Consider the following 26,897-nt stretch of genomic DNA (forward strand, 5'->3'; position numbering starts at 1 on the left):
ACCTGCAAGAACTGCACCCATTACCGACGATGAACCCGGACTTCCTGCGGAGAGAAGTGGAGGAACTGACCCGAGTGAGGCCTTAATCGGAGTGAGGCCTTAATCGGAAGTCTTGCAGGACGACCGCTAACTACTCTGACCAGTCCGGAGCCAAAGAGGAGTTCCGGCGCTCTGGAAGCAGAGGTAAGGGGCATGACCCTGACAACCCCGAAGGCGGAAGGCCCGACAGACATCCCCAACTCACCTCCACCGCTGTACACACCCAACTAGGGTTACAAGGCCCTCGATGACACGCCACCGCACCGCGAGGGTATCCCGGCCTCCAGCTCTACACCAACCCCTGTGCCTGACGACACCTTGCTAGGCCCCTTCCCGATCCCGCCAGCACCACCTCCTGGACAGACATGTCAATGGCTACCGCGGGACGCCAGCAGCCTGAGGCAGATGACAGCTCCTCTAATCCCAGTCAGTGGACCCCAGGCTAGCTCTCCAGAGCCCATGGTATTTACAGGGGGACCCGCAGAGGAGGACCTGATCGCACTCCAGGGGGAGATCACCATGATTACCTGGTGGGAGCACTACAGGCATTGGGAGGAGAGGGAGAGACAGAAATCCCTGGCCAGTGAAGCAGCGTTTGAAGACAGAAATCTGGCAGGGAAGGCCCACATGCGTAAGATCCCACGGGCAGAAAGAGGACCACTGCGGCAGGGAGAGATAGTTGTCTTCAATAAGCAGAGAGGCTTTATTAAAGAAGCTGGCATGATCAACGAGATCTTCATCAACTGGAGGGATGTGGAGTCTCATCTAATAGAAGGACACCCTGACAGGGATTTAAACGCTGGTGACCGTGTAACCTACACCCGCCACATTGGTGAAAAGGGGTGGTATGCATTTGATTGCAAAAGACGTGTGCCACTCTCAGTCCCTGCAAATGCAGCAGGCCAGGCCAACTTCTAAATGTGATCAATCCACTCAGACACCAGTGGTGGAACCAGCCAGCAGGCTCTGGTGTGCAGTACCCATGGAAAGATACGATCCAGAATATTCCCGGTCAGGGAGCAGTAATCCTTCCCAGTTACCATGGCAAAGGAAATAGACATTTTTCAAAATTTTAATATGACTGCAAAAAGTTAAATTAGCCCTGTTGGGTTCTACCCTTGCTGTTCTATTTGGAACGTTTCATTAAACCCGATCAGATTTCTGTTTTGAAAGTTTAGTTGATCATTAAAAGACAATAGAATCATGGACAGTGAATGATTCACAAACTGTGTTGTAAATAGTTGGCACCTCCTTAGGTGCTTCCTACTGGTTTTACGTGGAACTCTTAAAGGGACTGTTCCAAAGTTGCCTTATTTTTTGATCTGTTTACATAGAGACCTGAAGAAAAACCTGTTGGCTTGGCAGAACACCAGGTCTGGATTCACGCCTTGTAGCCCCCCAATGCCTACTTTGGGGGTTGATATCGGGTCCCTCGCGTCGTTGCTGCTGTTCAAGAATGTTATTGGTAAACTTGAATATTAATTTGGATGAAACAATTGCACTACCCCAGTAGTGAGTAAAGTTAGAAAGTTAGAATTAATTTTGATATGCTAGAGAGTTTTGTAGATTAAACTTTGCACTTTTAACCAGTTAAAGTATTGCACTTTTGAACTAAGTAAATTTGATGTAGTATATCTGTAAAGGTAGTCGATGGTTATGAGAAAAGTTGAGCACTCTAATTGTGAAGATAGTATACCCTTAGAGGGTAATTTCACTGCATAGTCTGTGATAGTACTGTTATATATTTTTGAAAGCTAATGTATTGATCTAAATATGTTTGCAACGTTTGAATATTAATTCCACCCATAAAGGGAGGTCAAAGTTAATATTAATTTGTTATACCTGTTCTTACGCATTCCAAAAATGTTTTTGCATGTCTTATTGTAACTTGTTGTTTCTGTTTCCTTTTCCCAGTCCGGGAGTACTGAAGTTAACGGTTAACGGGGGGGGGAGGGTAACACCCCAGGTAACCGGTTGTTACAGTGATGTTGCCTTCCTTTCGGGGAGGGTGATATCACGCTTTGAGGCAAGGAGGATTCTGTTTACCAGGTAAGGCACTCACATTCAACACAATCTGAATCCAGGCCAGAAGGAGGAGCTCAGGACCCGGATTCAGGGCAGCTTCCCTGAGCTATAGGCTACCTGGTCTGGAGGAGGAGTTAGGGGAGTCTAGAGGAGAGAGTGAGAGGAGAAGGACGTCTGGAACAGACAGAGGGGTCGAGCAGCCACGTGGGAGCTGCGACCCCTAGAAAGAGTGAAAATTTGATGGAGTTGAATAGTGGAGGAGCTTAGAGGAAAGGAGCACAGAGGAGGAAGATGCTCAGCAGGAGAACAGCAGAAGGACACCCTCAGAGCCAGAGCGCAGAAATCGGGTACCGGGAGCCCAAGGTCGTATAGTTCTCCAGGACGCGCGACAGAACCGGAGGTCATAGGACTGTATGTCAATTGCCTAAGTGAAAACACCGTGTGCACAGTCACTATATGGTACATAGACTAGGTTCCCAGACCATCAATACAAATAAAAAAGAAGTCTAGCACTCATCTTCAGCAAACGTGGAATAGATTTATTTGTAGCACTTGAAACGTTTCAGTCACGTGCTAATGATAGCCAGTAGGGCTGTGTTTTACTTTATAGGTGGTCATCGCCCCACCATATTAGCACTCTGCCTAAGTTATATTACTCCTATCCTTTGTGCCCTATAGAGTGGCGGCGTCTTTGTACATTGATTGGGTACTGTTTCTTTTCCCATGAACACAGCCCTACTGGCTATCATTAGCACGTGACTGATGAAAGTCCCTTTGGACTGAAACGTTTCAAGTGCTACAAATAAATCTATTCCACGTTTGCTGAAGATGAGTGCTAGACTTCTTTTTTATTTGTATGTCAATTGCCGGCATAAAGTCTGAGGTGAAGCAGTAACCTGAGAGCCTGTGTCATGATAGAGACCCTATAAACCGTCTCGCACTGCCTATCATACAGACATCTGTCTTAGAACAGGAGAGAGGGGACATTGCAACCAAGCTTCAAGGGGCAGGGACCTCGCTCACCAAAGTAGTGCAAGTTGGAAAGGCTTACGGACCTCATCTGAGAGAGGGATCCTCTATTGCAGGGGTCAGGAACCTTTTTGGCTAAGAGAGCCGTAAACGCCACATATTTTGAAATATAATTCCGCGAGAGCCGTACAATATGTTTAAAGGGCCATTGACAGATCAATCGCTCCAATGTTCACTTAGTACAGCAAGGAATGCTCCTCCCTGCTGTATAAAGCCACAACTGGACTGAAACAATGGTAATTAGCAGTAAAAAATTAAATAAATAACTTACATTGTGAGCTTGCGATGCATGACATCAGTCCAGCAGTCTGGCTTCTTCTTTTTCCTGCGCATGACTGGAAGCTGGCATTCTTCCCACCTGATGTTGAGAGAATGCCAGCTTTGAGGCATTCACAGAAGAAAGAAGCTGGAATGTTGGACATGTCACACAACGCATTGTCAGTTATGTCAATTGTCTATTTTATTATTTTACAGCGAATTATTGTTTAGGTCCAGCGGTGGCTTAGTGCAGCAGTGAGGAACACTCCTTTGTGTACTAAGTGACCGCTGGAGCAATTGTATCTGTCAGTGGCCCTTTTAAAAGTGTTGGTCTTACAGAAAATGAACAAAAAAGAGAGGCTCAGACCCATAGGGAACTAAAGCATTTACTACTTAAAGTGGTACATACAAGCAGGCACACCCAGCGTAATAAATAATTGAACTTTATTAAATAGTCTCACTGTACATAAAGTGCACACATTGACTTGTATTTAATTTTAAAGAACAACAAATCTCCGAACTCTTTTTTTTTTTATAACATAATAACGTTTTAATGCTGTTGCTAACCAACGATGAATAGAATACTTCCTACCATTAATGTGACTTCTGGTGCTGCATGGATTTGCTGATGGCTTTGTAATCTGGTTCATACGTGGTGAGGTTTAGCTTCATGCAGGCGTTGAGACTTCCATCCGTTAAACGTGAACGTATGTTAGTCTTGATGTGCTTTAGATGTGAGAAAGACTGCTCGCATGCATAGGTAGAGCCAAACATTGTCAGTACAGCAATACCCACACGCTGCAGTGTTTGGTATGTGACAGGAAGTGCATTCCAAGTTTTGACAATCAGCTGGTCTGCATGTTGGAGTTGTTTCATTTCTCTCCACTTGTGTTTGCTTGCCAACTCTGCTTGCTGTCGTGCAAGTTTTTCCAAATCTTCATTAAGTGATTTAAACTTATTCACCCACATGTCTGAAGCCTTCAGGTCAGCAGCTTGTAGCTCAAAATCTCTGATGGAGACACCAGGGATATAACTCAGGTCAGTGCTGTCCAGTGCACACTCATGTGGATGAGTGATGAACTTAAAAAGACGAGTGTGCTCACGAAATTCTCCAAAGCGCGCTTTGAATGATTGCAGGAGATTGGATGTAAAGCCTGCTAGCTGCTGAATATCAAGATGTTGTGCAGGGTCATTTGCTGTGCATGCATCTTTAAACTCTCCCAGTTTTTCAAAGTGTATTAAACGACCTGTTTCAATGTCTGCGATAAACAGTTCCAGCTTATTTTCAAATGCAAACACAGCTTGTTGAAGCGATAAAACTGTATTACCAACGCCTTGCATTTTCACATTGAGCTGGTTCAGATGTTCAGTCATATCTACAAGATAGAAGAACTTCAGGAGCCACTCAGTGTTGGACAACTCAGGATGGTCAACGTTTTTCATTTCAAGAAAAGTTCGTATTTCACTCAGACAAGCTGCGAAACGGCTGAGCACCTTCCCTCTTGACAGCCAGCGCACGTTGCTGTGCAGAAGCAGACCAGGATAATTATTCCCAACTTCATCCAGGAGTGTTTTAAACTGGCGATCATTTAAAGCACGGGCAACAATAAAGTTGACCACCTGAATGACAAGTGACATCACCTCACCAAGCTGCTCACCAAACATCTGAGCACAAAGTGCCTCCTGATGTAGGATGCAGTGAAAACTAAGGATAGGTCTTTTTTCATGTTCACGAAGAAGCGCTACAAATCCTTTGTTTTTTCCTACCATGCTTGGAGCACCATCAGTACACACTGAAATAAGTTTATGCATTGGTAGATTTTTTTCTTTAGTGAACTCAGTGAATGACTTGAACAAATCATCCCCTCTTGTTGTCCCTTTCAGAGGCAAAACAGCAAGACTTTCCTCATGTAACGTGTCACCGACAGCATACCTTGCAATGATGCTGAACTGAGATATATGGCTTACGTCAGTTGATTCATCCAAAGCAAGAGAAAAGAAAAGAGCTGTATTTATGTCCTTCACTTGGGATGCCTCAATCTGATTTGCCATCATGATGGCACGGTCATGAACTGTTCTTGCTGACAGAGGCATGTCTTTTATCCGTTTGATAATCTTGGCTTTATCCGGAAAATCATCAAAAAGTTCATTGGCAACATCAAGCATAAATGTTTTGGCATACTCCCCATCTGTGAATGGTTTTCCGTTTCTGACAATTGCCAAAGCACCAACAAAGCTAGCCGAATTTAAGTCACCTTGTTGGGTCCAAACTCGAAGTTGCTGCTGACTAGCTTGCACTTTGCACAGCAGCTCTTGACAGGCTTTCTTCCTGCTGTCCCCTGCAGGATATTTCGATGCAAATGAAGCATGGCGTGTGTCAAAGTGGCGCTTTATATTTGACCGCTTCATGGATGCAATTTTATCATTGCATATAAGACAAACTGGTGAACCTGCTCTCTCCACAAAGGCAAATTCGTCTGTCCACTCCTGCTGAAAAGTACGATACTCCTCATCCTTCTTTCTTTTAGCCATCTTCTTCAATAAAGGGCAGTACTGTGGGGTGAAAAGAAGGCTCTGAGTCATTATTTCTTTAATTTGTGGATTTGTCTGCAAGCAGGGCCAACTCCAGGTTTCTTTTGGTCCTTGTGCTATAGAACTTTAGTAGACCTCTAGAAGAGCTGTCTTCTTTTCGTCACGGGTTAGTCGGGTGCACAGTGGTCTATACAGCACAGCCCGCACAGTGGTCTATACAGCACAGGCCGCACAGCGGTATATCCAGCACAGCCCGCACAGTGGTCTATACAGCACAGCCCGCACAGTGGTCTATCCAGCACAGCCCGCACAGTGGTCTATACAGCACAGCCGGATGGATAGACCACTGTGCGGGCTGTGCGGTATATACATACCACTGTGCGGGCTGTAAAATAAAGAGGAGAAATCACGCTGCAGCCGATCACAGCTATGGGCCCCAGGGGCCCGAGCTCCTGCTGCACTGTGCCCCCGTACCTGTCCCTGGTGGTCGATGTAGTAGAAGTACTCCTTGGTTTAGGGGTCGGGGTTCTGGCCCTGGACATAATGAAGGCTCCTGCGGGGGCCCCTGAGGGCCGGGGACAGGCGGCAGAGTCGGAGCCGCAGTGCATGACAGGACATGGCTAGGACGGCCGCGGGTCACTATGGAAACAGGTGCTGCCGCTTCCGGGCACCGCCGGAAACATGGGAACTGAAGAAAGCATCCGCACGCGATGCTTGTGTAGTGGGCATGTCAGGGGCGTGGCGGCGGATACAGAGAGCCACCCCCTGCTATGGATGGGAGGAGCCGCTCTGCAGCGTCACTGAGCCTGCGCACTGCTGCTTATCTATAGATAGAAGTAAGTGACGGAAGTGTGCGGGAGCAGGAGGCGGACATAGTGCGGTGACCAGGGGCGTCTGACTTGCCGGCCCCGGGCCCCCTGTCTGCGAGCCAGATACGGCCATCAAAAGAGCCATATCTGGCTCGCGAGCCATAGGTTCCCGACCCCTGCTCTATTGCCTCCAAGCCGGCCGAATCACAGCTATCCTGCACTTGGTACCCTGGACTGAGGACTGCTATCATCAGTAAACCAGGTAAAGACTGCAAACCTGTGTCCTCGTTCTTTGCCATACCATCCACCATGCCATCGGTGCCCTACACCTGGGAAGCCCTGGGGACCCTGCTTCACCTGTGGGAAGCGTCACCATCTTGCTGCATACCATCACCACAGAGGACCCCTTTAAGCAGAGTTAGTCCCCACTGACAGAACACCACAGAACACCACAGGTGGCGTCACAAACAATAAACTTTATTCATAAAAGACCTAAATGACATTCCCCTTAAATTGGGCGCCCAGGGCTACGCACCGGGTCGCAGCCACCGTGACATCCCCTTTAAGTACTGGACCTAGTACCGCGTACCCCGCTGCCCTGGTGGGCGACTCATATCTGACATAGGTGATCAGATGATCATGGAATTATGAATTTTTTTCTGGATATTCCAGACCATATAAAGCAGGTAACTAAGTTGATAGGAGAAACTAATATAAATTAATACCATCACTCACTGGCTGTGGGGGAACACTGATATTAGAAGAATCAGCAGGATACAGGTTCAGCCACTTTTTCCCATAATCAAGCGAGGAGAAACTTGCGTCTGGGTTTTCCACCAACACACCGACCTACTGTGACTCATTTCTGATTGTTTTGCTATGATTACCACCTTATTGGGGGTTGATTTTGTATAGCTTGTATCTGACAAGAAGGTGTTAGCATTAGCCTGGTATAATAGTCGTAAGTCGGACACGGCATCTTTTGATTATCTCCCCTATGCTTCGTTGTTTTTTATTTTTGAAGCCTAAATATATGTAGAAAGTGCAAGCCCACTGGCGCTTAAACTGGTGATCTGAGTCTGCCCAAGTTAACCTGTTGCATCGGCTACGTTCACGTTATCGGTGCGTCGTGCGCAGCCGCGGCGACGCATGCGTCATGCGCCCCTATATTTAACATGGGGGCGCATGGACATGCGTTGTCAGGCGTTTTGTGACGCATTCGTCATTTTTGGCACAAGCGTCAGGGCGCAGAGGACGCAGCAAGTTGCATTTTTTTGCGTCCAAAAGCATGCCAAAAATGGACGCATGCGTCACAAAAACATGCGTTTTTGCATGCGTTTTGCATGCGTTGTGCGTTGCATCGCCGACGCAACACACAACAACGCAAATGTGAACGTAGCCTAAGGCCGAGTTCACATGTCCAGTAATCATCGTTTTGAAACGGATTCAGCCGCGATCAGTTATCTTAGGAATATAAAAAAATTTGTGGAGAGACAGCATTTTTTGCCTCGCTAAAAAAATGGATTGTATCGGGGTGTTTTTTTTTTTTCATTGAAGTCAAGGATAAACGGATTCATTAAATAGCCATCTGTATTTATTCAATTTGAAAGGGATCCATTTTTTTGCTCACTGGATCCTTTTCCCACCTTTGATCACTGGACATGTGAACTTAGCCTAAAGTATAATTCAGAAGTCTGATTTTCACGCATGAGTGCTATCTGTGGTTTTCACGAATAGGGCTCATACCTGTGATAGTCTATATGGTCGGCAGAAAATCCGCAGAGACATTTCCAGATTTGATCCGTGGTCCGATTTTCACGGACTATCAGAAAGGAGAAGGTGGAGAATTTTTTTTTGTGTGGTCACTGATTTGATGGAATTGTAGCTGACTATGATGTGGCGTTGTGGTTGGTATTTAGTGATGCACTGATGGGTAGTAATAGCTTGTGATATAACTGTGGGCACACACAAAAACCGTAAGTGTTTTTGGCGAGAGTTGAAACGATGTTGGAGACATTCACCTTTGTAAAACTACTACCGTCTCTTTTTTATGCAGAAGACGTTCTATAAGTCAATAGTCATAGTCAACCCCATGTTGGGGACTTTGGGGAACACCGTACATTTTCATTATGTCCCATGCTGGGATATTGGTCTGTGAAATATGTAATATAGTGTCTGCTGCTATGTGAATGAATAATTATCTAGAGCAGACAAAATAAGTCAAAGGTTTCCATTTCATATTTATTACTTGATAGTTTGATGCATTTCGGTAATTAATGAATTTTCTCGGAAGCGGCGTTCACCTAAATACAAGTAATGTGTCATTAAATTAGCTCATTATAAACAGCCAGCGACAATGTTCATCATCTCTGCTTCAGCGCGTTCTGTTTTGAGACAAATTGTTTTTTGGTGACCGTGCACTTTTGCAATTTTAGCTCGATTTTAACTGAACCAAGATTTTTAATATTAACCCTCTCACAGTCAGATAGCTATTAAAACTTTTAACCTAATGCATAGCCTGGAGTTTCATTCCAGGTAAACCAATAAACTCTTGTAGAACATTCAACTTTAATCTAATCCACTGAAACAAGAAAGGTCTATAGCGTTCCCTATGTGTCCTCTGCTGGTAAAGGTGTAGACAGAGCATATGGAAGAAGTGGCCAATGTTGGATGAGAAGGTGTTTTGTTGAGAACAATTGCTTCTGGTGGCTACCAACATTGGTGTAGCATAGCCAGTGGAGTACATGTCGGTCCCATACAAAAGTTCAAATTGGGCCCCATTTCTCTATCATGCGATGTCTCATGGGATCATAGCGCATAGGTGTAGTCATCAAAGAGGCTGGCCATAAATGTCATAAGACTTGAATGGCCAATAATTGGTACGGGAACGGCTGGCCATTAGGAAGAGAGTCTGTTTATTAGCCAATAGCCATCTGAATCAGTAAGGTGAAATGAAAAATTGTTTTTAGCAAATGGACTGCCCTGATATTACTTTTATGTACATGCCATGCATATTATTTTTGCATACTGTATGTTATGTTCACTGTTTATTTCAGTTGCTTACAGATGACCGTGTTTCAAAATGATCCAGTAGGATGGTACAATAGGCTTCTGGAAAAATGGAGCCACTGGTGAGTGAGACTGTGGGTTTGTGTTGTTACTGTAGCTGTACAAAAGAAGAAGAAGGGAAGGGTTCTCGAGGACCGCCCCAGAGAAGGAGAACTGTCCTAGCCTGGCCCAGAAGGAGCAGGGTGAAGAGTGAAGTGTAGTGTCACAGATATATTATGTACCAAAAAAAGAGCATGAACTGAACCTCCAAAAATCATACGTTGATCTAGAGCCGCCAGGCAAAAATTTATATATAATTGAACATGAGGTTCTTAGTTTAACATACTGATCAGACTGTATGAAGCCCACTGCGACTTCACGATGAACCTCTTAGTGCGTCCCTATCGCCCTAACGTGCCGACCACGGTCACAGCGGCAATGCACAGGCAGGGCAGATGGCCTGGGCCTGGTGTCTTCAGACCGTGCCGCCCCACCAGCACAAAACCACAGCAACAATGACCGCCACACAGCATCAACCCTTAAGAAAGAAGTCCCTATCGCCCCAATGGAGCGGAGCCATGCCCTGGCCACCGTCACAGCGACATGTATGATAAACAAGTGTCATACATGGTAGATAAGGGGGATCAATTGCATATTTTGCATTGGGACTCAGGAGCTTCAAATATGGCCTCCACTTACTGTACTCAAAGCTGGCTCCAGGTGTCTGTGGGCCCTTGGGTGACAGAGTTCCAGTTTGCCCCTTTTCACTTTCAATTTTTCCTCTTCGCCTTCCAAGGGTGGTACCTTTTTTTTGCGATACGTGCTGCATAGGGATGAGCGAACCTGAACTGCAGAGTTCGGGGTCCGTACAGTGTCCGGTACCGAACCCCAAACATTGATTTTTAACAGGATGTTTGGTTTGCTGTTCAGGTTCAGATGCCATAAAGTTTGTTGAAAGACTGCAGCATATTAGCATGGCTGTGATTGACCGGCACACCATGTGACCCGCTCTGTATAAATGCCGGATCATGAGTGCCACCGGCTCTCTGCTTTGATTAGTGTAGGGATAGAATGCAGCTGGAGTGAGGGACAGAATTAGACTGCCCACTCTGCAAGAAAGCCGCTTGTTGTACTCTGCACCCATATAAGTGGGAGTACTATGTCAAAATACCGCTGTGTGTACTCTGCACCCACGCCTGTGGGAGTGCTGTGCCAGAAAGCCTCTGTGTGTGCTCTGCAGTCCCGCTTGTGGGAGTACTGTGCCAAAAAGCCACTGTACTTACTCTGCACTCATATCTGTGGGAGTACAAGTGAATAGGAGGAGATGTTCCAGCGAGATAAAATCGTGGTAAAATCCTAGAAAAAACTTTATTAGAAGATATTAACCCCTTCCCGACCTTTGACGCCACGTAGGCGTCATGAAAGTCGGTGCCATTCCGACCCATGACGCCTATGCGGCGTCATGGAAAGATCGCGTCCCTGCAGATCGGGTGAAAGGGTTAACTCCCATTTCACCCGATCTGCAGGGACAGGGGGAGTGGTAGTTTAGCCCAGGGGGGGTGGCTTCACCCCCGCGTGGCTACGATCGCTCTGATTGGCTGTTGAAAGTGAAACTGCCAATCAGAGCGATTTGTAATATTTCACCCATTATAACGGGTGAAATATTACAATCCAGCCATGGCCGATGCTGAAATATCATCGGCCATGGCTGGAAATACTAGTGTGCCCCCACCCCACCCCTCCGATCGCCCCCCCACCCCCCCGATCTGGACGGTACACTGCTCCGGCTCCCCTCCGTCCAGTGCTCCGCTCCCCCCCGTGCTCGTGTCCGCTCCCCCCGTGCTCCAATCACCCCCCCGTGCTCCAATCACCCCCCCTGCACTCCGATCCACCCCCCCCCGTGCTCCGTTCCACCCCCCCGTGCTCCATTCCAGCCCCCCCGTGCTCCGTTCCACGCCCCCCGCGCTCCGTTCCACCCCTCCCGCGCTCCGATTCCCCCCCCCGTGCTCCGATCCCCCCCCCATGGTCCCCCCCCACCCTATCATACTTACCGATCCAGCCGTGGTCCCGTCCGTCTTCTCCCGGGCGCCGCCATCTTCCAAAATGGCGGGCGCATGCGCAGTGCGCCCGCCGAATCTGCCGGCCGGCAGATTCGTTCCAAAGTGCATTTTGATCACTGAGATATAATCTATCTCAGTGATCAAAATAAAAAAAATAATAAATGACCCCCCCCCCCCTTTGTCACCCCCATAGGTAGGGACAATAAAAAAATAAAGAATTTTTTTTTTCCACTAATGTTAGAATAGGGTTAGGGTTAGGGTTAGGGGTAGGGTTAGGGTTAAGGTTAGGGCTAGGGGTAGGGGTAGGGTTAGGGTTAGGGGTAGGGTTAGGGGTAGGGTTAGGGGTAGGGTTAGGGTTAGGGGTAGGGTTAGGGCTAGGGTTAGGGTTAGGAATGTGCACACGTATTCTGGTCCTCTGCGGATTTTTCCGCTGCGGATTTGATAAATCCGCAGTGCTAAACCGCTGCGGATTTATGGCGGATTTACCGCGTTTTTTTCTGCGCATTTCACTGCGGTTTTACAATTGCGATTTTCTATTGGAGCAGTTGTAAAACCGCTGCGGAATCCGCACAAAGAAGTGACATGCTGCGGAATGTAAACCGCTGCGTTTCCGTGCAGTTTTTCCGCAGCATGTGTACAGCGATTTTTGTTTCCCATAGGTTTACATTGAACTGTACACTCATGGGAAACTGCTGCGGATCCGCAGCGTGTGCACATACCTTTAGAATTAGGCTATGTGCACACGGTGCGGATTTGGCTGCGGATTCGCAGCAGTGTTCCATCAGGTTTACAGTACCATGTAAACATATGAAAAACCAAATCCGCTGTGCCCATGGTGCGGAAAATACCGCGCGGGAACGCTGCGTTGTATTTTCCGCAGCATGTCAATTCTTTGTGCGGATTCCGCAGCGTTTTACACCTGTTCCTCAATAGGAATCCGCAGGTGAAATCCGCACAAAAAACACTGGAAATCCGCGGAAAATCCGCAGGTAAAACACAGTGCCTTTTACCCGCAGATTTTTCAAAAATGGTGCGGAAATATCTCACACGAATCCGCAACGTGGGCACATAGCCTTAGGGTTAGGGTTGGAATTAGGGTTGTGGTTAGGGTTAGGGGTGTGTTGGGGTTAGTGTTGTGGTTAGGGGTGTGTTGGGGTTAGGGTTGTGATTAGGATTATGGCTACAGTTGGGATTAGGGTTAGGGGTGTGTTGGGGTTAGTGTTGGAGTTAGAATTGAGGGGTTACCACTGTTTAGGCACATCAGGGGTCTCCAAACGCAACATGGCGCCACCATTGATTCCAGCCAATCTCATATTCAAAAAGTCAAATGGTGCTCCCTCACTTCCGAGCCCTGACGTGTGCCCAAACAGTGGTTTACCCCCACATATGGGGTACCAGCATACTCAGGACAAACTGCGCAACAATTACTGGGGTCCAATTTCTCCTGTTACCCTTGTGAATCTAAAAAAATGCTTGCTAAAACATAATTTTTGAGGAAAGAAAAATGATTTTTTATTTTCACGGCTCTGCGTTGTAAACGTCTGTGAAGCACTTGGGGGTTCAAAGTGCTCACCACATATCTAGATAAGTTCCTTGGGGGGTCTAGTTTCTAAAATGGGGTCACTTGTGGGGGGTCTCTACTGTTTAGGCACACCAGGGGCTCTGCAAACGCAACGTGACACCCGCAGACCATTCCATCAAAGTCTGCATTTCAAAAGTCACTACTTCCCTTCTGAGCCCCGACGTGTGCCCAAACAGTGGTTTACCCCCACATATGGGGTATCAGCGTACTCAGGAGAAACTGGACAACAACTTTTGGGGTCCAATTTCTCCTGTAACCCTTGGGAAAATAAAAAATTCTGGGCTAAATAATTATTTTTGAGGAAAGAAAACGTATTTATTATTTTCACGGCTCTGCATTATAAACTTCTATGAAGCACTTGGGGGTTCAAAGTGCTCAACACACATCTAGATAAGTTCCTTTCAGGGTCTAGTTTCCAAAATGGGGTCACTTGTGGGGGGTTTCTACTGTTTAGGCACATCAGGGGCTCTGCAAACGCAACGTGACGCCCGCAGAGCATTCCATCAAAGTCTGCATTTCAAAACGTCACTACTTCAATTCCAAGCCCCGGCATGTGCCCAAACAGTAGTTTACCCCCACATATGGGGTATCACCGTACTCAGGAGAAACTGGACAACAACTTTTGGGGTCAAATTTCTCCTGTTACCCTTGGGAAAATTAAAAAATTCTGGGCTAAATAATTATTTTTGAGGAAAGAAAACGTATTTATTATTTTCACGGCTCTGCATTATAAACTTCTATGAAGCACTTGGGGGTTCAAAGTGCTCACCACACATCTAGATAAGTTCCTTTGGGGGTCTAGTTTCCAAAATGGGGTCACTTGTGGGGGGTTTCTACTGTTAAGCCACATCAGGGGCTCTGCAAACGCAACGTGACGCCCGCAGAGCATTCCATCAAAGTCTGCATTTCAAAACGTCACTACTTCACTTCCGAGCCCCGGCATGTGCCCAAACAGTGATTTACCCCCACATATGGGGTATCAGCGTACTCAGGAGAAACTGGACAACAACTTTTGGGGTCAAATTTCTCCTGTTACCCTTGGGAAAATAAAAAATTGCAGGCTAAAAGATCATTTTTGAGAAAATAATTTTTTTTTTTATTTTCATGGCTCTGCGTTATAAACTTCTGTGAAGCACTTGGGGGTTCAAAGTCCTCACCACACATCTAGATTAGTTCCTTTGGGGGTCTAGTTTCCAAAATGGTGTCATTTCTGGGGGATCTCCAATGTTTAAGCACACAGGGGCTCTCCAAACGTGACATGGTGTCCGCTAATGATTGGAGCTAATTTTCCATTTAAAAAGCCAAATGGCGTGCCATCCCTTCCGAGCCCTGCCGTGCGCCCAAACAGTGGTTTACCCCCACATATGGGGTATCAGCGTACTCAGGACAAACTGGACAACAATATTTGGGGTCCAATTTCTCCCATTATCCTTGGCAAAATAGGAAATTCCAGGCTAAAAAATCATTTTTGAGGAAAGAAAAATTATTTTTTATTTTCATGGCTCTGCGTTATAAACTTCTGTGAAGCACCTGGGGGTTTAAAGTGCTCAATATGCATCTAGATAAGTTCCTTGGGGGGTCTAGTTTCCAAAATGGGGTCACTTGTGGGGGAGCTCCAATGTTTAGGCACACAGGGGGCTCTCCAAACGCGACATGGTGTCCGCTAACAATTGGAGCTAATTTTCCATTCAAAAAGTCAAATGGCGCGCCTTCCCTTCCGAGCCCTGCCGTGTGCCCAAACAGTGGTTTACCCCCACATATGAGGTATCGGCGTACTCGGGAGAAATTGCCCAACAAATTTTATGATCCATTTTATCCTACTGCCCATGTGAAAATGAAAAAATTGAGGCGAAAATAATTTTTTTGTGAAAAAAAAGTACTTTTTCATTTTTACAGATCAATTTGTGAAGCACCTGAGGGTTTAAAGTGCTCACTAGGCATCTAAATAAGTTCCTTGGGGGGTCTAGTTTCCAAAATGGGGTCACTTGTGGGGGAGCGCCAATGTTTAGGCACACAGGAGCTATCCAAACGCGACATGGTGTCCGCTAACGATGGAAATAATTTTTCATTCAAAAAGTCAAATGGCGCTCCTTCCCTTCCGAGCCTTACCATGTGCCCAAACAGTGGTTTACCCCCACATGTGAGGTATTGGTGTACTCAGGAGAAATTGCCCAACACATTTTAGGATCCATTTTATCCTGTTGCCCATGTGAAAATGAAAAAATTGAGGCTAAAAGAATTTTTTTGTGAAAAAAAAGTACTTTTTCATTTTTACGGATCAATTTGTGAAGCACCTGGGGGTTCAAAGTGCTCACTATGCATCTAGATAAGTTCCTTGGGGCGTCTAGTTTCCAAAATGGGGTCACTTGTGGGGGAGCTCCAATTTTTAGGCACACGGGGGCTCTCCAAACGTGACATGGTGTCCGCTAAAGAGTGGAGCCAATTTTTGATTCAAAAAGTCAAATGGCGCTCCTTCCCTTCCAAGCCCTGCCGTGCGCCCAAACAGTGGTTTACCCCCACATATGAGGTATCAGCGTACTCAGGACAAATTGGACAACAACTTTCGTGGTTCAGTTTCTCCTTTTACCATTGGGAAAATAAAAAAATTGTTGCTAAAAGATAATTTTTGTGACTAAAAAGTTAAATGTTCATTTTTTCCTTCCATGTTGCTTCTGCTGCTGTGAAGCACCTGAAGGGTTAATAAACTTCTTGAATGTGGTTTTGAGTACCTTGAGGGGTGCAGTTTTTAGAATGGTGTCACTTTTGGGTATTTTCAGCCATATAGACCCCTCAAACTGACTTCAAATGTGAGGTGGTCCCTAAAAAAAATGGTTTTGTAAATTTCGTTGTAAAAATGACAAATCGCTGGTCAAATTTTAACCCTTATAACTTCCTAACAAAAAAAAATTTTGTTTCCAAAATTGTGCTGATGTAAAGTAAACATGTGGGAAATGTTATTTATTAACTATTTTGTGTCACATATCTCTCTGGTTTAACAGAATAAAAATTCAAAATGTGAAAATTGCGAAATTTTCAAAATTTTCGCCAAATTTCCGTGTTTATCACAAATAAATGCAGAATTTATTGACCTAAATTTACCACTAACATGAAGCCCAATATGTCACGAAAAAACAATCTCAGAACCGCTAGGATCCGTTGAAGCGTTCCTGAGTTATTACCTCATAAAGGGACACTGGTCAGAATTGCAAAAAACGGCAAGGTCTTTAAGGTCAAAATAGGCTGGGTCTTGAAGGGGTTAAAAAACATGAAGGTAGAATAACCAGCGGCATACTGACCAACACGTTTCAGCTTAGAAAGAATTATTTATGGTTTGAATACCATGAATAAGGCTTTCTAGGCTGAAACGCGTTGGTCGGTGTGCCTGGTTATTCTAATATCATGTAGTTTAATATTTTCTAATAAAGTTTTTTCTTGGATTTAACCATGTTTTTGTCCATCTGGTACATCTTCTCCTGTTCACTTGTATTACACTACAATGTTGCGCCGACACCTAGTGAACTTTTATAACTCAACAGGTGTCACAGCCAAAGTCGCCATGTAGCCTCAACCTTAATTAAACTTGTTTGCCAGCTGTGTAACACACCCATCACCAACTCTGCATATGTAGTGTGCACATCCATCAGATGTACAGTACGGTACATGTCGCAACAGACAGAAAGGACCCTGGTGCCGGCCCTGATTCTCAGCTGTATACAATAGCTGACACCCTGTTGCACCAGCCATGAATGGTGTTGGTTTCGACCATGGCTGTTTAACCCCCTAGATGCTGCTGTCAATAGTGACAGTTGCATCTAGATAGTTAACAGAGCATGGGGGTTCCCTCTTTAACCTGATCAGCATTCTGTGGTCCTAATGTTTGCTAAGACAATTCAGGGTCAAGTAATGACGATAGAGTCAGTCAGCTATAGTGACCTGTACAGTTAGCAACACTTTAGTGGTAAAAAATATAATTTTTCATTCCTGTAATTACACTTTGCGTTAATTCCTGAAAAGCACTTGAAGAATTAACAAACTGCGAGACAGCAGTTTTGAATATGTTGAGGGGTGCTGTTTTTAAAATGGTATCCCTATGGGGGGGTTTTCCAATCCTTGGGTCCATCAAAGTACTTTCAAAACTGAATAGGTCCCTAAAAATAATTTAAAAAATAATTTTTGTATTTACTTGAAAAATAAAAGAAAAATTGTTGCTACATTTTTAAACTTTCTAACAAAACAAAAGGACATTTGTCAAATGGCATCAATGGGAGGTAGACATGAGGTAAATATTATTTATTAACTATTCTCAGAATCACTGGGATATGTTAAAACATTCCAGAATTATTGATGCATAAAGTGAGATTTGAAATATTTGTCCCGGTCACTATGGAACTGCATTACCTCTTCCCCCTCTTCGATGTGATAATCTTTCCTCTGGTTCGGACCTCCTACAAACATTACTGTCAGCTGATTATTGTGCCTGTAAAAACAATTATAAAATATTACAATTTGAAAACGATGACCCCCGAAAGCAAATCCTAATTTGTAATTCTCTTGGCTTTCCTGCAAGCTAATTGTTAGTTCGGCCACAGAGATAACTTCCTTTGCTGTTGTATTTCTTTCTATCGTGTTCATGCCGTAATTACATTATGGGATATATTGGCGCATTAGGTATAAAGTACACACAAGGTAATGGAGAGGAGAACAGTCCGGTCTCCCTTGCACAGTAATAAGTATCCAGTCAACACTTAGATATCTACTATATAATTGTCTAAGGGTCACTTCCATCTTTCTGTCTGTCCTTCTGTCTGTCCTTCTGTCTGTCACGGATATTCATTGGTCGCGGCCTCTGTCTGTCATGGAATCCAAGTCGCTGATTGGTCTCGCCAGCTGCCTGTCATGGCTGCCGCGACCAATCAGCGATGGCCACAGTCCAATTAGTCCCTCCCTACTCCGCTGCAGTCAGTGCCCGGTGCCCGCTCCATACTCCCCGCAGTCACCGCTCACACAGGGTTAATGCCAGCGGTAACGGACCGCGTTATGCCGTGGGTAACTCACTCCGTTACCGCCGCTATTAACCCTGTGTGACCAAGTTTTCACTATTGATGCTGCCTATGCAGCGTCAATAGTAAAAACATCTAATGTTAAAAATAATAACAAAAATAAAAAATCATTATATACTTACCTTTCGCAACGCTCCGGTGACCGCTCCATGCAAGCGGCAGGTTCCGGTGGCAAGGATGGTATTGGAGAAGGACCTGCCATGATGTCACGGTCATGTGACCATGACGTCATCACAGGTCCTGCGTGCCTGCGCAAGAAGGACCTGCCATGATGTCACGGTCATGTGACCGTGACGTCACCACATGTCCTGCATGCCTGCGCAAGAAGGACCTGCCATGAAGTCACGGTCATGTGACCGAACTACAAGGGGCCATCGGAAGCTGAGTATGTTTATTTTTTATTTTTTAACCTGTGACATACGTGGCTGGGCAATATACTACGTAGCTGGGCAATATACTACATGGCTGGGCAATATACTACGTGGCTCTGTGTTGTATACTACGTCACTGGGCAATATACTATGTAACTGGGAAATATACTACGTGGCTGGGCAATATACTACGTCACTGGGCAATATACTACGTGGCTGGGCAATATACTACGTGGCTGGGCAATATACTACGTGACTGGGCAATATACTACGTGGCTGGGCAATATACTACATGGCTCTGTGCTGTATACTACGTCGCTGTGCAATATACTACGTGGCTCTGTGCTGTATACTACGTCACTTGGCAATATACTATGTAACTGGGAAATATACTACGTGGCTGGGCAATATACTACATCACTGGGCAATATACTACGTGGCTGGGCAATATACAATATACTACGTGGCTGGGCAATATACTACGTGGCTGGGCAATATACAATATACTACGTGGCTGGGCAATATACTACATGGCTGGGCAATATACTACGTGGTTGGGCAATATACAATATACTACGTGGCTGGGCAATATACTATGTGGCTGGGCAATATACTACATGGCTGGGCAATATACTATGTGACTGGGCAATATACTACGTGGCTGGGCAATATTCTACGTGACTGGGCAATATACTACATGGCTGGCCAATATACTATATGACTGGGCAATATACTACGTGGCTGGGCAATATACTACGTGACTGGGCAATATACTACGTGGCTGGGCAATATACTACGTGGCTCTGTGCTGTATACTACGTCACTGGGCAATATACTACATGGCTGGCCAATATACTACATGACTGGGCAATATACTACGTAGCTGGGCAATATACTACGTGGCTGGGCAATATACTACGTGGCTCTGTGCTGTATACTACGTCGCTGTGCAATATACTACGTGGCTCTGTGCTGTATACTACATCACTTGGCAATATACTATGTAACGGGGAAATATACTACGTGGCTGGGCAATATACTACATCACTGGGCAATATACTACGTGGCTGGGCAATATACAATATACTATGTGGCTGGGCAATATACTACGTGGCTGGGCAATATACAATATACTACATGGCTGGGCAATATACTACGTGGCTGGGCAATATACTACGTGGCTGGGCAATATACAATATACTACGTGGCTGGGCAATATACTACATGGCTGGCCAATATACTATATGACTGGGCAATATACTACGTGGCTGGGCAATATACTACGTGACTGGGCAATATACTACGTGGCTGGGCAATATACTACGTGGCTCTGTGCTGTATACTACGTCACTGGGCAATATACTACATGGCTGGGCAATATACTACATGACTGGGCAATATACTACGTAGCTGGGCAATATACTACGTGGCTGGGCAATATACTACGTGGCTCTGTGCTGTATACTACGTCGCTGTGCAATATACTACGTGGCTCTGTGCTGTATACTACGTCACTTGGCAATATACTATGTAACTGGGAAATATACTACGTGGCTGGTCAATATACTACATCACTGGGCAATATACTACGTGGCTGGGCAATATACAATATACTATGTGGCTGTGCAATATACTACGTGGCTGGGCAATATACAATATACTACATGGCTGGGCAATATACTACGTGGCTGGGCAATATACTACGTGGCTGGGCAATATACAATATACTACGTGGCTGGGCAATATACTACATGGCTGGGCAATATACTATGTGACTGGGCAATATACTACGTGGCTGGCCAATATACTACATGACTGGGCAATATACTACGTAGCTGGGCAATATACTATGTGGCTGGGCAATATCCTACGTGACTGGGCAATATACTACGTGGACATGCATATTCTAGAATACCCGATGTGTTAGAATCGGGCCACCATCTAGTATTGCATAAAGTTTTGTTTTCGCCCAGTGGTTTGAAACTGAAAAAATAAATTAAGAATATATCAGGTGGTAATAATGTAGCTGAATTATTTGAGTTAATCCTAACAGGATTGTGCCATCAGATTGTTTAAATTAGATTTTTATGTGAAATTTGTTTTCTTTTTAATATTTGGCAATTTTTTTTCTCATATCACAAACTATATTAAAAAATAAAAATGACAAGTCTTGCAATTTTCACACTGGCCACTGGGTTTTGTTTTTTTTTTAGACTAAAGCCAACCTGTTTTTTTTTTCAGAGAACAACACATGTACTTTATCCATAAAGGTCAGACCTCGACCCTATCGTTTATATTGAAGTGTCTAATGAGAGTGTGTATGGAAGGGGAAGCTTGATATTTCCACTCAGATTTGCAAATATCGAGCCATAAGGTGACATTGAGATCGCAGTGTCGCATTGACACAGCGCATCTAAATATTTCCTATGGTGTCTCATTGCAACATGCGACCTGAAATGGTAACACAGTGATGTAAATGTTTCTGTATGTGTTTGATTTTCTGTCAATGGTCGCAACACACACGCGGCTCACTCGCCATAGACTTCAATACAAGTCTCTTGCCAGGATGTTGGATCCCCCACCAATTGTTTTGATGACCAATGAAATTTCATCAGTATCATAAGCCTTGGCTGCCCCTTAAATATACACTGCTCAAAAAAAAATAAAGGGAACACTAAAATCCCACATCCTAGATATCACTGAATGAAATATTCCAGTTGTAAATATTTATTCATTACATAGTGGAATGTGTTGAGAGCAATAAAGCCTAAAAATGATCAACGTACATCACAACTCATATCCCACGGAGGTCTGGAGATGGAATGATGCTCAAAATCAAAGCGGAAAATGAAGTTACAGGCTGATCCAACTTCAGCAGAAATGCCACAGAACAAGGAAATTATGCTCAGTAGTGTTTGTGGCCTCCACGTGCCTGTATGACCTCCCTACATGCTCCCGATAAGGCGGCGGATGGTCTCCTGAGGGTTCTCCTCCCAGACCTGGACTAAAGCATCCGCCAACTCCTGGACAGTCTGTGGTGCAACGTGACTGTGGATGGTGCAAAATGATGTTACAGATGTGTTCAATCGGATTCAGGTCCGGGGAACGGGCAGGCCAGTCCATAGTTTCAATGCCTTCATCTTGCAGGAACTGCTGACACACTCCAGCCACATGAGGTCTGGCATTGTCCTGCATTAGGAGAAACCCAGGGCCAACCGCACCAGCATATGGTCTCACAAGGGGTCTGAGGATCTCCTCTTGGCACCTAATGGCAGTCAGGCTACCTCTGGCGAGCACATCGAGGGTTGTGCAGCCCTCTAAAGACATGCCACCACACACCATTACTGACCCGCTGCCAAACCGGTCATGCTGAATGATGTTGCAGGCATCAGATCGCTCTCCACGGCATCTCCAGACTCACGTCTGTCACATGTGCTCAGTGTGAACCTGCTTTCATCTGTGACGATCACAGGGCACCAGTGGTGAATTTGCCAATCCTGGTGTTCTGTAGCAAATGCCAAGCATCCTGCACAGTGTTGAGCTGTGAGCACAACCCACATCTGTGGATGTTGGGCACTCAGACCATCCTCATGGAGTCGGTTTTTAACCATTTGTGCAGACACATGCACATCTGTGGCCTGCTGGAGGTCATTTTACAGTGCTCTGGCAGTGCTCCTCCTGTTCCTCCTTGCACAAGGGCTGAGGTAGCGGTCCTGCTGCTGGGTTGTTGCCCTCCTACGGCCCCCTCCACATCTCTTGATGTACTGGCCTGTCTCCTGGTAGCGCCTCCAGCCTCTGGACACTACGCTGGCAGACACAGCAAACCTTCTTGCCACAGTTTGTATTGATGTGCCATCCTGGATGAGCTGCACTACCTGAGCCACTTGTGTGGGTTGTAGAGTCCGTCTCATGCTACCACGAGTGTGAAAGCACAACCAATATTCAAAAGTGACCAAAACATCAGCCAGAAAGCATTGGCACTGAGATGTGGTCTGTGGTCTCCACCTGCAGAACCACTCCTTTACTGAGTGTGTCATGATAATTGCCAATAATTTCCATCTGTTGTCTATTCCATTTGCACAACAGCTTGTGAAATTGATCATCAATCAGTGCTGCTTCCTAAGTGGACAGTTTGATTTCACAGAAGTTTGATTTACTTGGAGTTAGATTCTGTTGTTTAAGTGTTCCCTTTATTTTTTTGAGCAGTGTACATTTTAATTGGGGTTGTGTGATACTAGGAAAAGTTCAGCTTTTTCCCTAAACAAAATCACTCTTATTTTGGGGTTGTGTATGGAATTGTGGGTCAGCTACTTTCCCTTACATTTACTATTGTTCATCAGTTTAAAGTAGGGGTGTATTGTGATTGGCTCCACTAGGTAAGGTGATGAAGACACAGACGTCAGCCAATATTTTGAGACCTTTTAAAGTGATGTACCTATCTCGGGTATTTTGGACTCCACTTCATTTCCCTGGGTCCATTTCCCTGTTATGCTGCATGTTAGGATTTGCAAGTTGTATGGCCTGGATCAATGGCATCATGGGCCTAGGCCTATTTAAGGTCCATTAATACACACTTCCTGTAGAGATAAAGACATGCCCCCACTTCCTCTAGAGACAAAGACTCATCCCCACTTCAGGTAGAGACAAAGAAAGACCTATTTACACTCCATGCAGAGAAACAAAGATCCACCCTCACTTTCTGCAGTGACAAAGATCCACCTCTACTTCCTGTATAGGCAAAGACCCTCCTGCACTTTCTGTAGAGAAAAAGATTCACCCCCCTTCCTGCAGAGACATAGAACCACCCCAATTTCCTTTATATACAAAGACCCCTCCACTTCCTGTAGAGACAATGACCCCTCCACTTCCTGTAGAGACAAAGATCCTCCCTCACTTCCTGTAGAGACAAAGACCCATCCCCACTTCTTATCGAGACAAAGAGCTATGTCCAGGGATGAGCAAACATCCTCGGTGATACTCAGACGTCTGTCACTCGAGTATATGAGTGCTTGGCACTCTGCGAGCATTAGCTGGTACATGATTTCAAACGCGAATCCTCACTTGTTTGGTGCCTGTTATACAGCCAATAAGCATGGAGGGATTGCCTGTAATGCCATAGCCATGCTTGGTAGTGGCACTACTGTGATTGGATGGCCGTGTGACAGCATCAAGAATTATAAAAGGAAATCTACTTCAATATTTTCACTGCCCCGCAGACCTCCGTGTAGAGTCTGATTTCTTGTTGACTCCCATTATACTCGAAACGAGCATCAGCGCATTAGGAATTTCTCGGTTCAAGTAACGAGTAATTTAGTCCTCGCTCATCTCTACCTGCCATCACTTCCTTTGGAAACAAAGTTCCACTTCCTGTAGAGAGAAAGACCTGCTGCCTCTTCCTGTCATCTGTCTTGATGACCCAGCTGCCAGTGACTGATTATACTTGACAACAGGCAGTAGACACCAAGTTACACAGAAGGGAGACACCTATTAGCCGACACTTTGGAGTGGTATTTCATGCTTAAAGAGTAACCATTGTTTTAATTTTTATTTCATAAATCAACGGTACACATGAAAATAAACAAATTTGTGATATATCGTATTAGAGAAATCTGATTCTTTCTCTGCCAAAATTGATCAGCCATTATCAAAATTCTCAATTCGGGGGTAAAATCTGTATTCAGTGAAGACTTTCCCATTACTAGGAAAGGAAATGACTGTTGCTATGGATAGAATTCTATGTAGACGGAAGGATGGAGGACCTAGAGTCAGATCTCTTTCATCCACCTCTTCATCCTAGCTAGATAGAATCTCATAAGTATCAGCTCTTATCTGCTATCTCAGTGATGGGAAAGTCTAAAGGTACCTTCACACTGACCAACTTCACAACGATATCGCTAGCCATCCGTGACGTTGCAGCATCCTGGATAGCGATATCATTGTGTTTGACACACAGCAGCGATCTGGATCCTGCTGTGACATCGTTGGTCGGAGCAGAAAGGCCAGAACTTTATTTTGTCGCTGGATCTCCCGCAGACATCGCTGAATCGGCATGTGTGACGCCGGTTCAGTGATGTCTTCACTGGTAACCAGGGTAAACATCGGGTTACTAAGCGCAGGGCCGCGCTTAGTAACCCGATGTTTACCCTGGTTACCAGTGTAAATGTAAAAAAACAAACACTACATACTTACATTCCGGTGTCTGTCGCGTCCCTCGGCATTCTGCTTCCCTGCACTGTCAGCGCCGGCCAGCCGTAAAGCAGATTACAGCGGTGACGTCACCGCTGTGCTTTACGGCCAGCCGAATGTAAGTATGTAGTGTTTGTTTTTTTTACATTAGCAATGGTAACCAGGGTAAACATCGGGTTACTAAGCGCGGCCCTGCGCTTAGTAACCCGATGTTTACCCTGGTTACCCGGGGACTTTGCATCGTCGGTCGCTGGAGAGCTGTCTGTGTGACAGCTCTCCAGCGACCACACAGCGACGCTGCAGCGATCGGCATCGTTGTCTAGATCGCTGCCGCGTCGCTAAATGTGATGGTACCTTTAACTGAATACAGATGTTACCTAACAATTGAGAATTTTCATAATGACCGATCAATTTTGTCAGAGACAGAAGCAGATTTCTCTGATAAGATATATTACAAAGTTGCTTATTTTCATGTGCACTATTGATGTATGAAATAAAAAATCAAATGATCACATGTTGCGTTTTTGCTGCGCTTTTTTATTCAAATTTTAAGCTTCGCTTTAAAGTACCAGAAAAGTTCTATGAGATTTCAGAAATCTCCTGCACATACATTGTTTGGTTTTTTTTCTGACTGATTTGTGAAACTGCAACATGTCTTTTCTTTCAGCGTTTTTTCTGCATATTTGCAACTTTTTTTCCCCATAGGAAACAATGGGTAAATGCAAAACCGTAGCAAAAATCATTTTTTTGCTGCGTTTTTGGTGCAGATATCTAAGGAAGTTAAATCGTACTTTTTTTGGGTGGGGCACTAAACTTTATCGACATGCATTAGAGACAGCAAAAACGCAGTAAAAAACTTGGCAAAAAACCTGCATTTTGTTATCAGCTTCTTTACAGCCATGAGAGCAGGTTTTGCCTGCGGAAAAAAAATCGCAGCAAAAAAAGCAACGTGTGAACGCAGCCTATCTCTTTAAGCACGTGAATTGCAGATTGTCTATTTATGATATTATCTTTGAAATGAGAACCATTTGTCTGTGGTCAGTCTGGTAAACCAGCACTTACAATCACCATATGAAAGCAATAACCGGGATAAACACTTTGCACTTACATAAGTTTGTTGCACACGGGAGGTAAGAAATTCGCCTTGTTCTCTTGTATCCATCTCTTTACATTAATCGGTGGCATCTCCTTATCTGACATCAGAGGTTCGCCATATGTAGGAAAATGGCTGATGGGCGAATATAAAAGCCTTGATGCAGAAACGCAGACTGTGCATTCTAAACCTACTGAATGTTTACCAAGCAAAGGTTGAAAAGTGCAAAGGTAAAGCTGTGCAGAGCGGGTGAAAATTTAAAGGGAACCTGTCATACTGAGAATGGGATCTGATCTGCAGGCAGGAGGAGCTGATCAGAGTACATATACATTTTTGTGGGAAAAGTTTCAGCAAAATTTGCATTTTACTCATTGAAACCCCTGTTGTTTGTATGTATAAATCAAGTAGGCGGTCCTACTCAGTGATTGACTGTAAAAAAACAAACAAAAAAAACACAATATAGGAGTTCAAAAAAATGTATATATAGATATATAATAAGACAATATATACGAAATAAGTACAATAAAATATGCCTTTATTATATATTATTGGCAGACAATGGCACAAACAATGTGCACGTACTTGGAAGTAATGAATACCACAAAAATGTAAGAATACATATGTATTACAAAATATAAATGGAAATAATAACACAAAAGCGGACAAAAAAGAGGGAGATAAAATATAAATTTAATAACATATTCTTCAACCATCAGAAAAATAGGACAATGGTGTGTGCATACAATCAGTTTCACAAAAACATAAAAATAAAAATAAATATATATATATATATATATATATATAT

At 44.7% G+C, this 26,897-nt stretch overlaps 1 protein-coding gene across 1 annotated transcript in view; it reads right to left on the reverse strand.

Annotated features, from left to right (window-relative positions):
* The window catches only part of HAAO (3-hydroxyanthranilate 3,4-dioxygenase), a 73,666-nt gene extending 47,296 nt beyond the window's left edge, over nucleotides 1–26,370 (reverse strand). The window contains exons 1-2 of the mRNA XM_069768600.1: nucleotides 26,108–26,370; nucleotides 17,781–17,859 (exon numbers count right to left, since the gene is read on the reverse strand). Of these exons, the coding sequence (XP_069624701.1) occupies nucleotides 17,781–17,859; nucleotides 26,108–26,199 (171 nt within the window). The 5' untranslated portion in view covers nucleotides 26,200–26,370. The remainder of the gene's footprint in view (nucleotides 1–17,780; nucleotides 17,860–26,107) is intronic.
* Nucleotides 26,371–26,897: the final 527 nt, after the last annotated feature.

Source organism: Ranitomeya imitator, chromosome 5, assembly GCF_032444005.1.
Source record: "Ranitomeya imitator isolate aRanImi1 chromosome 5, aRanImi1.pri, whole genome shotgun sequence".
Classification (NCBI taxonomy): domain Eukaryota; kingdom Metazoa; phylum Chordata; class Amphibia; order Anura; family Dendrobatidae; genus Ranitomeya; species Ranitomeya imitator.